This window comes from Egretta garzetta, unplaced genomic scaffold (genome assembly GCF_000687185.1).
Source record: "Egretta garzetta isolate BGI_Z169 unplaced genomic scaffold, ASM68718v1 scaffold10, whole genome shotgun sequence".
Taxonomy (NCBI): domain Eukaryota; kingdom Metazoa; phylum Chordata; class Aves; order Pelecaniformes; family Ardeidae; genus Egretta; species Egretta garzetta.
This window is the reverse complement of record NW_009258268.1, coordinates 1,627,022-1,643,055: the sequence shown is the minus strand read 5'-3', so window position 1 is coordinate 1,643,055 and position 16,034 is coordinate 1,627,022. Positions and strand designations below refer to the sequence as shown.

The following is a 16,034-nucleotide window of genomic DNA, read 5'->3' as shown; positions in this document are numbered from 1 at the left end:
TTTTTTGCGCCTTCCTCCTCTCTGGCAAATCCTTTTCTCTGTCAGTCCTCCTCCTCCTCCTCCTCCTCCTCCTCTCCCTCTCCCCCGCGCTCCTGGGGAACAATCGCTGCTGATTGAGGTTCACTCCAATGCTAGGCTTGAAAACTGGGCTCTTATTTAGGAAGTCATTAATCACATCCCCTCCCCCGGAAAGAGATGGCGGAGAAACCTGTGAAGTACAATTCCTCGCCCCATCCCCCTCCCGAAATGTTTTGAAACGCTAAACCCCCGCACATTCTGGGCCATATTAAGGTGATACCGCGTTTCCGGCGCGCTTTTAATTTGAATGCGAAATTAGCAACGTGCAGCAAAGGCGTGAGCGGCGGCGGCCGCCCGGGAGCCCCGGCACACGCACAGCACACGCACACACAGAGAGAGGCAGATTTCCCGCCCCCCCGGGACGCCGCTGCGCTGCGTGGGCTGCGGGCGGCTTTTCTCCAGGTGGAAAGGGCGATCCGGTTATACTTAACGCCCGTGTTTTGCGCAGAGGGTAACGCAGATGCCTCCCACCATACCTAGCGCGTGTCTATACACACGCGTGTATCTCATTTGTAAGCATCTCGCCTCCGTGCCTGCACGCGTACCCCACCTACAGCGTGCACGGATACCCCGATAATCTCATCTGCACGCCCCCCTCTGCCTCTACTTGTTGTTCTCTGGGCTGCATCTAGAAACACACGCATCTTCCTACGTATTTGGGCATGCACGGGAGTGCAGAAACCCCAGAATAATACGTCATCTCGATTTCCCGTAAAGACGCCTGGTGAGAAAAAAAAAAAAAAAAAAAAAAAAAAAAAGACGCGTTGGAAATTTCTTGTTCATTCATAAATTATTGTGGTGTGTCAGCCTGGTTGAAATGGCGATTGGCTACTCCTGCCTCCTGCCAACCCCTTAAGGATCCGATGTGAAATTAGTAGCAAGAAAGCATGTAATTGACCGAGTCACGTGTGCGCAGGGGGCCAGAAACGGAGCGAGAGAGAAGGGGAAAAATCAAAAGAGGGAAAGCACATTAGACCATGCGAGCTAAATTTGCGATCGTTCAAAATCAGGATGTTAGATTAATGCAGAAGACCACTTCGATCCCCAGGGAAAGTTTTCATCTCACGAGTTTGGAGCAGAGGGCCCGTGGGGCAACATGGCCGAAGGTTAATTTTCTTTTTCTATTGTTTTACTATGATTTTCGCTCGCTCGCTCGCTCTCTCCCTTTCTCCCCCCCCCCTCTCCCCCACCCCTCTTTTAACCCAACTATGCATTACCCTTTTTTAGCAGCTCGCGCAAGGGGGCTTTCTCCAAACCCATTGTTACCCAGCTCAGAAACTGTTCCGTACCGCCCACACCGATTCACAACTTGAAAAGCTTTCAGGGGGCTATTGTTTGAATTGTTCCTGTTTGATTAAGCACAGTTGCAGTGGTGGGATGAGAAAACGGCCGTACACCTGTCCCAACTTTAATCGGAAGTTTATTCCGAGGAGGGATGGATACACGTTGGAAAATAGTGGTTTCGGCGCCGCATGTGCAATAAGAAGTTGTGCAATCTACCCAATTTTGCTTATTCTCTCTCCTCCACCCCTCCTCGGCCGGCCTCCCCCCTCGCCCACCGGTCCTGCGCCTTGCGAGGAGAGACTAATTGGGCTGAGAATTTCTGTTGAGGAATGGGATCGGTCTTAAACCAGCAATATTCAAGTAAAGTATCGCGTTCCGTGCTGTAATGTGGCTGAAAGATGGAGTTAAATGGAAAAATGCACGTATGTACAGAAACGTGGGCTGCCATGGGCAAAGAGAGAGGGAGAGCCTCTGTACGCGGTGTTTCCTCTCTGTAGCCGCCGGTGATTTTAGGTTTTTTACGTATTTTGGAGAAAAGGTTGTTTATTTGAGGATTTACGAAAAAATAAGCTCTTTTCGCCTCTGCTTTTGGATTTTGTTTTGTTCGCTTTTTTTTTTCCTGTTTTTTTCTGTAGTAACTCATTTATACAGTGGCAAAAGGATGTTACCAGAATTTAACTCTTTGCTTTGCATCTTGTTCCCCCCTTCCTTCTTTTTGTCTCTTTCCCTCTTCCTCAGCAGGGGCGAGTAAAGGTGGAGACGAGCCCGGGAAGTTGCCGGAGCAGGAAGAAGAGGAGGAATCCCAGGTTTTGCACGGAACCGGCCATTGCAAATGGTTCAATGTGAGAATGGGATTCGGGTTCATCTCCATGAGCAACCGAGAGGGAAGCCCCTTGGAGTCTCCAGTTGATGTCTTTGTACACCAAGTAAGACCCATTTTTGTCTGCCGTCTCAGCCTGCCACATTTGGTGGAGTTCAGTGGGACTCCCGTTTCATGTGAAGTGAAGTAACCTAGTTTTCCTAGGTATTTAGGTACACCTGGAATTAAAAAGTTGCCTTAGGTGGTAGCCTTGTTGGCAGCGTACAATTTGAGTAAATAAGGTCGTTAGATTGCACTTAGTCTCTGTGGATGGAGATATGTGCAAAGTGATGTGTTTCTTCGTATCTTCCTCCCTGGTTAGAAAGTTCTGTGCTTTTTTATTTATTTTCAAATGCTACACGTTTCTTTTTAGCAAGGTTTATCATTTGTCACTAGACTGATCAGGAGCAGATATACCTTTCTTTGGAAACTGATTAAAATTAAGCTCTGAAAAGGATAAATAAATGTCGGGTTTCATTCAGATAACACTTAAATACAATCTTAAATGCTTTTCTTGTAAACCTCGAATTGCTTTTTAAAAGCTCATCTGAGATTAGTTAGTGAAATTAAGACATAATTACAGTGTTATTTTGCAGTAATTCAGACCTGAGAGCGTCCCTGTGGTAATACACCGAAGCATGTATGTGGTTTGGTTGGTTGATTTTGAAATATTCCTTCCTAGAAAAAAAAAAAAAAAAAGTGACGATTAAGGAATCGGGCCAAAAGCAGCGTCTCTGTAAGGCTGTTTGGGAGAGAAGGGGCGTGTGGCTGTTGTCCTTATTTTTAAGCACAGCAGTGTGAACGGTGTTTGTATTTTGAACGTGGAAGCTGGTATGAATGCCTTCACGTAAAGGAGTTTCAGATGCAAGATCTGTACAAAACGATGAAGTTAAGGGAACTTTCTTCAAGGTCTGTAGTGTGGTTTGTGAAGAAGGAGCATGTGTAGACTTTCCCTAGTCCTTCAGTTAGTCTCCAGTTGCAGCAATGCTATTTTGAATTTCCCCCATCCTCCCTGCGATCAGAGAACAGAAGGGCGCTATCAGGTAAAGAGACCATTTTGGGTTTGGCTAGGGCCATGTTAGGAAGGCAAAAAGGCTTCTTAACTTTTTACGTGGTTGTCCATTTTCTATGACGTTTGCAATGACGGTGCAGGGGGATGTTCCATGATTGTATAGTGATTCCCTTTTAATATTCCATTTGATGGCCCAGCCGTATTTTGTGGTAACCTTCATCAGGCTTTTTTTAAAGAATACATCTTTCATTAGGTTAATGAAAAGGTGACTGAAACGTAGAAAGAGTTTTTTTCATGTTGCCTTGCTCCTTGCAGTGGTGGAGTTGATTTCTGATCTTGCTGTCTTACATGTACCCTATGATTAAAGACCTGCACATCAATATTAGCTGTTTGCATTTGCAATTATGTACAAAGCGTAGAATCCAATAGTGAACTTACTAAATTCTTAGACTTCCTGCTTTGTACTGGCATATGAGGTGCCCCCCTCTTTGCTGCTGCTTTTAATTTTTAGAACTGAGTGAATGAAATACCAAAGAAAGGAGCAGTCTTCCTCCCAATTTTCCCCCTTCCTTTCTTTGTACCTTTTTAAGTCGTGAAATTGCTCTTTACAGTTCTATAAATTTATAGATAAAAAACTTGTTCATCTCATTTTGTGTTAACACACGTCATTCTTTTTGCTTCTCAAATAACAGAAGACAAACATTTAAAGCATAGCAGTGTTAATAAAAAATGCATTTGGAAACAAAGATATTCTCAGAGCTGTGGAAATAGAGAAGTGTTGAACTGCATGATACTGTGATATGTTTAAGTAATACTAGACAAGGTGTGCTGTCCATAATCATAGAAAATTGTACAAAGTATGTGGTAAATTTGGAAGTTGCTATTCAGTTGTGTCCTATAAAGAAGGGGACAAGAAGGAAATGTTAGACATGTTTGTTTACACTTTAATAATCTACAATTTATCGATATCCTTAGGTTTCTAAGACATATCACAGCGTAAAATACAGTGAAAAATAGCATGTTTCATTGCACATAAACTGTACACCCCAGTCATATTGAGTATTACTTAGATAAATGTCTTACTGAGTGTATTTATTAGTATTCTGCAATGGATTGCCCTTACAACAAAGAAAATATATTTTCTCAACTTTTTCCTTCTGTTGAAATCTAGGATATACCTAAACTTAACGGTGACCTGAATCTTCCTTTCATCAGTCAACAGTAGAATTTTTCTGCTTAATGTAATGGGGAGAAGCATTATCTATTTCGTTTCAGAGTACATTCTAGATAATTTATATTGCTCTATAGAATGCTTTGTGTTAGCTGACTAGCTGACCAGTGGTAACAGTGGCAGCCAAAGCATAAAAATGTCTTTAAATCGGTAATGTTATTTAACAGTACTGCTTGTACAACAGTCCGTTGCCTGAACAGTGATTGGACCCTATTCCTGTTAGTTTCATTAATTTGAAAAATTCGGTCCTGTGAAAAGGCCTTTTCAAGGCAAAGATATTAGTTTATTATTCTGTTGAAACAAAATATTGCTGTTCAAAACTGCTTTGAAAACACTTTCACCATTTATTTGTGTGCACGTACTGTTGCATGCGTTCGCTTGTTCTGCACTCTTTATAGCCGCTAGTATAATTTTATAGAATCAGACAGTCTAAGCAAAAGAAAGAAGCTTCTATCTTATTTAGTCCGAGTCCTGTCAAAACTAGCTTGAACCTTGCAACAATATTTTTACTGCCTTATCTTACCTTTTCTTGGTGAGGTTATGCCCCGTTTATGAGATCTTGCAGAAACTTACTGGATGTTGAGTCAAAATTCTTGTAATAGTTTAAGCTCATTACACCTAGATTTTCGAGCTTGTAGTAAATAATTTTGCTTTCTTCTTGGAGTTCTCCCTTGGTTGTTTGCAGATTATAGTAATGTTTTTCTAAAGTCAGTGCCTCACTAATTGTATATATTGATACATTTTTAGAGGAAGATGCTTTTTTTTTGGCCTTCTCTTCCCCTTCACCCAATGAAAGCTTTGTTCATGAAACAGATGCAGTATTGAGTTTTTAACTCTACCTTTTAAGTCCTTCCTTCAGCACTAATCATTTTGATTGATCTTCTCTGAACTACTTTCAGGTTGTTGTTACCCTTCTGGTAATGAGGTACCTAGAGATAGATGCATTATTTAAGGTAGAAACACGTCAGCCATTATGTATGTGCATCTGTGTGTGTACAATGTAAATAGGGTACACTTACAAACAATCTACACCCCTGTCCCTTTTTAGCTTTGTTCTGGTACTGCTTATAAGTCGTGTTTGAGTCATTCAGTGTCATATAAAAATTACAAGTCCTAAAAAGTCTTTGATTTTTTTAAAATAAGCCATGTCCAGTGCAGAAATGTGCCAAGTCCCCTGTGTTTCTTTTGCAAAAAAAAAATGAATAGCAGCAATGTTAGTCCTGTGCAACTCTGTTAAATCCAAGGAATGTGCACCTTACTGAATTTGGTTCAGTATTGTCATTTGGACTTTTAATAGGTTAGCATGGAATGAATAATACAGTTTGCTTCTCTTTTCTGATGTGAATTCTGCACATATGTGTGAACAGCTCTTGTTAAATTTTAGAAAAAGATCTGTTTGTTGAAAGGTAAAACAGACTGGAGAGGTGAAGTGAGTGAAACCTTTTGTGGTGCCCATGAAGAAAGGTCTTCAATGCTAAGAAAAGCTCAAGCTTTCATAAAATCAGAGAAAAGGATGAAGTTTGTTAAAATTTTTTGCACACAACTTAGATATGTACAACTTTTTTGGATGCTGGCAGTAAGGCAAAAATGCTGCAGATTCTTTGCAGACATTTTGTATGGACTTTATTAGAAACGTGTCTATTTTCCTTTGCTTAACATGAAGCCCTGATGTTAAAAATGATGATGAAGGGGTAGGGTGCTGGATATAAACAGATGCAATTAAATACATGTTTGTGAATATCAAGGGTTATAATTTTATGTTCTGTTTCTGAGTAATGTGGTCTTTCAGGATGAGAAGGATTGTTCAGCTTAGAAGTTGTTGTTTGTTGGACCTGGCCCTGTACTCCAAAATTCTTACCGTGTTAAGGGATTGATACAGGATTTTTGAACTGGGACCTTAAACATGATCCTTCTTTGGGATCCTCTTTTATGAGATGGGGAGAGGAAGGAAGGGAGGAGCAGCATGCAGGAGTTGGTGTATTTTGCTTTCTCATTAAAAGGAACATGGTTGGTTTGAAATTTTTCACTTTCATCTGAACTTTCTTACTGTTGCTGCAAGTTACTGTTATTACAATATTTGATAAAAATGGAAGAGCCTGTTTTCTTTCATTAAGTCCTTCCGCACTGAGCTATCATTTGTATATTACAAATTTTGCTCTTATTGTTGCAAGTACCTATAACAAGAAGAGGGAAAATCACTGAGACTATGCAGTTATGATTGTACACAGAAGCATGAATGAAAAATTAGACTTGTAAGCAGCATCTGAAAAGTCTTTTCCCTTAGTCTGACCGACCACCCTTTTTGATGATGAATCAGATGCCTATTCTTTAAATTCCTAGTATTTTAGCCATTAGTTGAGCTTTTTCTAGGATGAAGTTGGTCATGGCATGATACACTGAATGCTGACTTTCTAATATTGTGGCTCATGTGATCTTGTGCTTTCGCAAGGATGTATTCATTCATCTAGCACATCTTTTCCATTTCTGTATTATTAGAAGCCTGTAAAAAGCTACTTAAATTGCTCAGGATACCTGCAAGTGGGATCAGTATTACATTGCTCCTGATTGTTAAATATGACATAGTAATGCCCCTTTGAAGTACAGAAGTCTCCGTGAAGAGTATGCTATTACAAACTTGTCATCTTTGACTTCTGCTGGGGACCAGGCAAGCCCAGTCCTAATCAAAACAAAAGTGGCTAGCAGGATTTAGAGAGGGAAGCTAAGGAAGGAAGTGAATGGGGAGTAAATGTGTGTCTGAAGTGAGCATGTGTATCAGAGATCCGGCAGAGATCAGACCTACGCTAAAGATGTGGCTGTCAATGTCTGCTCAGCAGCCTCAATGTGTGTAGAATCTGTAACAGGTAACTGTTGGAGATCTGGATCATAGCTTTGGCACTCACTGGTTGTGTTGGAGCATACCGAGAAAATTGATTTTAAATTATGGGGACCATGGATTTGTGGTATGGAGTGGTACAGCCTTGTTTGGATTTGTAGGTTTTGTTTGTTTATTTGTTTTTTTACTTTATTTTGGCTACTAATTAGGCCCAGTCCCACATTTCAAGTCCTACCTATGGGCGCATAGAGAGCTGGCAAAATACTTCCCTGAGAGCTTGATGGTTTAAGATGGTTGTCTGAAGAAACTTGTCATTTGGTGTTTAAGTTATGGAACCACCATCTGTGAAAATACCTTCCAGATTTAATCTATTTACATCTAAGCCCAACATTACAGTGCATTTTTATCGACAGACATATGTAGTGTTTAAGTGAATGGCAAGTCCCATTAAACCTAAACGGTGTTGAATCAGATCAGATTTTGCTGAAGATTTTGCTAAACATTAAATGTTGACAAGCAAAAATCACAAGCAGCCCAGAGAGAGAGGCCTGCAATGGGACCGTTTTGTCTTAAAGAGAGATTTCCCTCTTTGGCAGAGCAGTAAGTACACCCTTTTCCAGAGCATACTATCCTCCTTTTCTCCAAGACTGAGGAAGTTGTGCACAGGGGTTGGGATACTGGAAGGAAGAGGATATTTTGTCTGGGGCGCAAACATAAGATATCAAAGCAGATATATGAACCAAAGCTAAAAGGAAATGAATTGTCAAATTGGGGAAAAATGTTGTTGTTGTTGCTTGTCCTGGTTTGCAGCTACATTATGGAGGTAGTAAGTGTATCTAGACCCATCCAGAGTTTTGTTTTAGACTCCTTACAAAGTATACTCCCGTGTAAATATTAATTCATCTTCCTTATGTAACCCATCTCAGTAAAGGCCTGTCATCTTTCCCCACTAGTTACCAACAGAAGCAAAATTAGACCCAAAAATATATAAAAGTGGCCATAAAGGTGTAATTTAAGTGAGATGCTAGGAACCTAGAAACTGGAAGGTAAAGACGGTTTATGATGTTTCTCAAATGAACACAAAGAAACAAGGACATACCATTTACGGTTTTCATTCCCTGTATTTAAGGGTGCTTTTTCTCCCCTTTTGTTAAATGAGCTGAAAGTTATGACTGATAGAAAGGTATCATGCGATACTTAGCTCTTCCTAAGGGACAGTACTCAGGACAGGTCTGGACTAGCTTTTGCTTGCTGGATATCACTGGTGAAAGCAGTGAATCCTTAAACTGCTTTTGCATCATCAGAGTATCAGTAAACACCTCTGCATGGAAGGCAGGGAAGTGCTTCTGGTTGCTCGAGCATATTTAGTTGGAGAAATTAGTGTCCAGCCTTTTCCTCAAATTATTCTGGCTGGTCCTGACTTAAAATGGGGGGTTAACGCCTTGGGAGATGGCTAGAGGGAATTCTGGATCCCCACTCCAGAGATGGCTCAGCTGCTTGCAGAGCAGCTGTGGAAACTGCTGCAAGTTTTACAGTCTGCTGTATTAAGGAAAACTGGCACTGATTTCCCACCCCCCCCAACATGCAAAGCTGTAACATGCAGCAGGTCAGCAGCTGCTCTGCAAGCAGCTGAGTTGGCTTTGCAGTAGCAGCGTGGTGAACAGGTGGAGGTTGAAACTCGTACAGCCACCGTTCTTGGTGGGAGTCCTGCGGCCAAGGTTTTACTTTTACATTTGGCAGCAGTGCTGCTGCTTAAGTAAGCGTCAAGAGCTTTTATAGCACTCTCCCTGTTGGGCTAGATAGCATAAGTGCGTGTGAAGCTGCATGGCAAACCCAGCTGGGGAAATTTGGGGTTTCATACCTGATTTTTATCATTTTTCATATCAGAGAAACCTCATGATACCCACAAATAAGGGTGAGCACCATGGAAGGGTGGCCAAAGATGCAAACAAGCAGCTGTCAGGGTGAGTTGAAAGTATAGAAGGCAATAGAGCTGGAAGCTGCTGTTGCAGGAATGTGAATGAAACTGCAGCCTCCTCTGGTGCAAAATAGAATACTGCTGTTAGTTCAGCTGGGGACGGAGAGACAACGAAAGTGTTTTCACAAAAAGACAGACTTGAAAGACTTCTCAAGTAAAAGGGCACTTGTGGCTATTGGAATGAATACAAGCATCTGAGCTCTCCTTGGAAGTGGAATGTTTCAGGAATCTTCTTTTTGGGTCACACTTCAGCTCCATTTTATACATTTCTATTTTTCTCTTTTTTTCTTGTTTTATTCATGGCAATTAAGCTGTGGCATTGAAATATATTGAACTGTAGTTTTAAAACAGTACTATTTATAAAACAAAACCAAAAAAACGAGGAGGAATTTTTGATTCATGACAATAATGTGTGTTTCTTCTACAGAACAGAAGTAAGTATATTTACAGGGCATGTTCATAATAACTTGGATATATCTTTTTATCTAGTAGGTGAGAGTTTAGTGAAATGAGTTGATAATCTGAAAAGTATAGCCCCCCTCGTTATTCCATATGTATAACTTTGAAAATTAAATACATCAGTGCATTTGAAAAGTTATTTGTCTGAGAGTATATGGAATATCCTTGTTCTATTATTAGTGCAGGAGCCGAGAAAATCACACAGATACCTTCTATTCCAAAATTCTAATCTAGTGCTAGAATTACATTTTTTGGAAGGAGGGAGGCTGAAAGGTTTGGTTTGGTTTTGTTAGCATTATAGGTTAGTATTTTCACCTGTTAAAATTGTTTAACAGGTAAAAGCTGAGTGAATGCATGTATAATCAATATTTGGAGTGTATGAATTTGTCTACAAAATCAAAGGAATATTCTGTGACTACTACAGATCTTACGATGCTCTGTTAGAAAACACTAATGTTACTACATTCACAAGTGCACACTTCTCATGAACATAGCTGATAGTGGCTTTCCCATCAAAGATAATCTGTTCCCAGAGAGGCCCTCTTCTAATTAGTCATGGTAATTTATAGGTATGCAGCGTTGAGGGATTTTTTTTTTTTTTTTCCCTAGATTGCTTTTACTATAGTGCCACTGAGGCTACTTTAACATTTGCCTTGTAACTTTCTTTGTTTATGGTCATATAAATACATGCACCAAAATAATCCCTGGTCTGAAATTCAGAGCAAAAGTGATAGCCCTTATGTACTTCCAATAGACTAGAACAAGCATGAACTTGTATTTTTTCAAAGTACAGGTGTCTTTAAAATCTCTTAATACTGCATGTGTGCTCTAATTTTAAAAATGTTTTATTTAATTTTTACAACTGTGTTTTGCAAGCTAGTAATCAAAATCTTGGTTGGTTTTATGGGCTATTTGTAATAATACAATCTTAGTGGAAATATGGGGTATTTAAAAGCCTCTGCTGACCATGTGTAGTAATTTCTGAATATTCTTAGACTTGTTATATTGGAAATACAAGAAGTATATACAAGTTTTAATCTAGAATGTACCTAATAGAACGAAACTGACTTCTGTAGGCTTTGGATTAGACCCCCAACTGCCCCCTGTATTTAACAGATATATATTGCTTCCTTACCCTGTTTAATCATCTGGCCTGGGACAGGAAGATTGCACATTTTGAGAATTAGTCATTGTTGATGTTAAAGTGGAATAAGATCAAAGAATTATTCACAAACCTGTTTGCTACCCTGTCCCCCAGATATTAAATACAATAGTACATCAGGGGAATGGAAATTTGAGAATTATTTCAACAGTAAACAGAAACTTACCCTTAACATAATGAAACCATGATGTCCCTTCTTTTCTTGTGGATATTACAGACCCGGTGGGCCAAATTCTGCTCAGTCTTCTCATTTAAGCTGGTCCCACTCACCTGTGAAACTTATTCCATAAGCTGGACAGCATTAGGGAGTGGATTTCAAGTCTCTTATATGAGTGTCCCTACTGAAAGTATGTAGTTCATGTCCCTTTGTTTTTGTAAGTGTGCTTTTTGTGCTCAAGAACTTGAAGGCCATGTTATGATCTGATTTGTTCCCTGTACAGTACCTAAAATGTAGAATAGTAGACTAGGGTTTGGGGCAGTGCTGAATTAAAAGTTAACTTAAAATGATACAACTTAACATGATGTGTCTGCGTGAACGTGACGTTTATGTAACTTGTATATACTTTTCACAATATGCTACTTTTTTTATACTGTGACTGTAGATTATTTAATGTTTTACCTAAATTCACCTGACTGCTAATCTGCTAGGCTGCTTTGATGCAAAGCTCTTGAGCTGATAATGTTGTGGGTTTTTTCATGTTCCTGTTGCAAAATTGCTCAGTCCCAAATAATTCCCTCACAGGAGGAAAGAGCGGTAGAAAAGAAATATGTGAAATGCTCCCAGTGTGAAAAAGACACCTCGCCATGGGTGTGCAGGCAGGTTCTGTTGAGGGGGAAATGAAGTTCACCCTGGCAGTGAAAGCACCTCAGGATCTTGGACAGCTATTTAGGTGATCTAGAGACAGTTGGGGCCGCCTGTACAGGGCCTTTGATTTCTGGCAGGGGTAATAGGATGCAGTAGGTATTGGGAAAACTTCTGAAAAACTTTGTAACTACATTATTGTGTATCAGTGTTCACAGGGGGAAGGTTGGGAATCCTCCTGGCAGAGTCCTTCACCATCTGCCTTCTTCCCAGGCCCCTATGTTAGGGATGTAGAGACCCCACCCAGATACAAGGGGGAGCACACACTTATGGGGAGGGGGAAGTACCTGAACCCTCTGTCCAGACAGGAGGAGGTGGACAGTTTACAGATTTGGAGGCATAAAATGGTCCTAATTATTTATTTGTAAATGTAGTTAGTCAAAAAGTTTCCATATCGCCACAGTGCTTAATAGCTCTTCACTACTGTGATTAAATTCTCATTTGGCTGTGCCAAACCTGCTTTGTCTGCTTTGTTGTTTGGTTTTGGAGATGTTTGTGTATGTGTGGTAATTAAAGAAAGCATGTTACATTTGTAATAGCTGTTTTATATGAGTCAAAATACCATTTGTTTAACGTTTTCAAGTAGCATGTTTCGCAAAAACTGTTTGAAGGATGGGAAATGTAGGGTAGAAGTTAACCCTGTAAGTAATGCATGGCTTCTTGTATAGGGGTCTGTGTGGCTGTAGCCTGCACGCCGATTTTAACTAAGAGGACATTCAGCAGGGCATCCTGTTCATTGTGTGTGATTCTAGTTTAGAAACCTAGAAACAAAGAAAAAAGTAAAATAATTTTTTAAAGTGTTTTACATTTGCTCCAGGGATTAGTGGTAATTGTTAAAGACAGGCATTACTTGTAAGGTGATTGATCTGGGTGTGAAGCAGATGCCTGAATAAACAATGTCAGAAACGAAGAGTTTCTTTATAGAGAACTCTACACGTCACCATTGACTTTAAAGGACCAGTCACAAGGAGAGGACTGTGGGATTGAACTATAAGTGATAAGAGAGAAAAAGATTTTAAAGGTGCATTTTCAAGATGAAAATAATATTCAAGATTTTCAGGCAGAAACATATAGTACATCTGAAAATAAAATCTTTGCTTAGACTAATTGGAATAGGATTTTGTTAGTGTTAATTCATGCTTTTGCAAACACTTAGTGCAGCAGTAAATACCACATCTTTCACTAAGGAGGGCTTCTCTTTCCTGGACTATACTCTGTTATCTACACTAAGAAAGCCGGCTATCAGATTCTCCTGTTAGCAATGCCTTCTTTTCCTCAAGAATTTAAGAAAAAATCTACTAAACAGTCTAAAATCTGATCTATCAGGTTTGAAAATGTTTAAAATAATTCAAATTCAAAACAGTGTGGTTGAGAATGTTCCTTTAAATTTGATCTATGCCTACATTGTCTTCAGTAGAAATTAGCAGACTTTTGAAAAAATAAAATTTTATATAAAGTCTTTGCATTTAATGACTACATAACACTTTTGCAAGACAGCAAGTACTTTCAAAATTAATCTGCAGTCTGCTTTGAGCAGCAAAATCTCTTGATGTTTAATAATGTAATTGATGGATTTAGTTTACCCACAGAACTTTTACATTAATATTTATTAATTTATTTTCATTAAGCAATTACATATTCTTTAAAAGAGCAGATTATTTTTGTAATATAGCAGTTTCTTTTTTACTGACAATTATTGATAGTTTATTGGAAAGTGATAGTCCATTCCATGCTTATGTGGATTTATCGTTAATCCTCTTCACACTTCCTTGGATGATCATTTCTTTAGCTGGTGACAACTGAAAATGGACCAAGATTAGACTGTTAAAATGGCTACAGTTGAAGCATTATCCATTTGATAAAGATTAATTATTTTTAGTGTTCATTATTCGATAGTATAATCAATGTTTTAACATTTTCTATCATCTCCTACATATTAATATAAGCTTTTTCATATGGGAATCAGTAATTGTTTTTAACTATATATGAAGTCATACTATGCTTTTATAGTTACCGTTTGTTTTCCTTGAATCCATATGTAACTTAGTATTTCTTCTCTACTAATAGTATGTCCATTACAAGGGAGCTAAACCAGCACTGATCACAATAGGTGTCATGAAATGCACCTATGGTATATTATATTCTCTCGAGAAGTATTGAGGTAATTGGCATAAAATTTTTGATTTTGTTGAAATATTTCTGGTTTTAGGATAGTGAATATAATCTATTTGTTAAATTTTTAAGAACTAGTAAACCTTAGCTTAGTTTCTGTTTTCTCCATCCATTTGACCTGCATTTTAAAAGTACAGTATATTTTAGCTACACTTCCACGACCAAATGTTACTAAGAGATGAAATGTTGAGCCAGGTGACATCAGTGAAATAGTCATCAAGAAGTTTCAATAGGTATGCACAATTTCTCTCGAGGATTTTTTTTTTTTTTTTGTGATTGTTTCATTTGGGAGCTTAGATACTTCAAACAGAAAAGTTTGATTAAATAAATGTAAGGGGGTTTTGTGTGTATAAACTATCATTCAGTATACTTGTTTTTACTGTGTTTCTGAGTGCTTTACAACCTTTAAAATGCCCCCCAAACGAATTATACAACAGTATTATTTGTATGAAGTTATTGTATATGAATGTTCATCTAAATTTCTTGCAGCGAATGCATTCAGCCGTACCTAAGAGAAATGTGACTCCTCTTTATTTACATCTTATGTGGCAGAAAATACTCCATTGGCTTCCTTTGTTCATTTTCACCAGTGTCTTCCTTAGTTTAAGTGTAGCTTTGCCCTTTTGTGGACAAGTTTGAAATTCCTGGCATTTCAGGTCTGAAAGAGGACTAACTTGGCAGAAAATTATTTGCTGATAATATGTAAGAGAATAAAAATGTGTACCAATCTATGGCTTTCTCCATGTAAGGTAACATGTAGAAAGTTTAGTATAGTGGTTTTTTTGTTGTTGTTTAATTCCAACAGTTTAACAAAATTAATCTGGATCTCCATGTCTTGCCTAGCACATTGTTCTTCTGGGCACACTCGCATCTCATTGCCAATTATTTTAAGATGATGGACAAAAAAAGTAAATTATTTCCTTTTTATTAAATCTGTGTGGAAATAAATTATCAGAAAATAAGGGTACATGCTAAATATAGATGAAAGTAATCCTTGCTTCCTTTAAAAATTGGTTTGATTACATTATTGTAAAATAATTTTGACACATTTACTAGACAAAATATTTTCTTGACAAAGATTTTGAAATGTCCAGTTTCCATGAATTTAACTAATTTTATAAAGAGCTTTCTGGTAACAGTGTTGCTATTAAAATGTTACCGTTAAAGAGCAACGTTCAAGCATTAAGAAATTAAATTAACAAAATTAATTTAGATAGCATGTAAAAAACCCACGATGAAATATTCATTATGAATTAACACAAGATCTCTTAAATACTTGCATGCAAGCATGCATCTTCTACAGTGTTCATGCCCATTTCAGGAAATACGTTTAACAATCTAGGTCAGTTTGGATTCTGCTGCATAAAGGAATGGCAGAGACGGATGCCAGTTGTCACCATGGTTTTTATATTTGTCAGTCCCCTTCTGGATCAGTGCATTGCAAATCCATATTAATTAGTATCTAGAAAGGGGCAAAAGTAAAGATTCTGGGTCTTAATTTTTCCGCTTGCTGACAAGATTTGCCAGTCGGCTGTTGTCTTCAGTTGGTGTGGATGGAGGAAAACCTCTGGTCTTGCAAGGAATGAGCCATGAATTTTCCTGTATAGATGTTGTATTTATTGTACGTTCAGTTGGTAATGTTCAAGTAGTGCAGGTTGCTTCCCACATAAAAGTTGTCTTGGACCGCCCTGGTAGTGGCTGTCCACACCCCTCTCCATTTAAAACACGCATGAATGGAATCACTGCAAAATTTTTTTATTGTTGTTCTTACACCTATTTTTATCTCAGGTCATCACTGCGAACTTAAACAGCAAAACATTACCACTACAGTGAACAAAACATCTGAAATCCTGTTCTCAGTTACAAATTTATAAAACTTGGATTAATCGACTGGCTGATGTAAAGACAGATGACTCAATTCTGCTCTTTTTCATACCAGTGGTAAAACAGGCGGGAAGGCTTTTCTATTTTCAATGTAGCAGCATAAACCCATAACCGGTTTTAACGCTTCAGCCAAGAGAATGCAGGTAGATGGATCTGGGTGGGCAGCCTGAAAGCGAGGAACGGGGCTCTGTCGGGTCTTTCTTTTCCGACAGGCCCGGTA

At 38.8% G+C, this 16,034-nt stretch overlaps 1 protein-coding gene across 2 annotated transcripts in view; it reads left to right on the top strand.

Annotated features, from left to right (window-relative positions):
* The window catches only part of LIN28B (lin-28 homolog B), an 89,155-nt gene that overhangs the window by 4,430 nt on the left and 68,691 nt on the right, over positions 1–16,034 (top strand). Inside the window, exons 1-2 of one of the 2 annotated variants that reach the window (XM_035888817.1) lie at positions 1,787–1,865; positions 2,101–2,288. In XM_035888817.1, coding sequence (XP_035744710.1) covers positions 1,787–1,865; positions 2,101–2,288 — 267 coding nt within the window. Of the gene's footprint in view, positions 1–1,786; positions 1,866–2,100; positions 2,289–16,034 lie in introns of those variants that run through there. The other variant, XM_035888824.1, reaches the window with a different exon arrangement.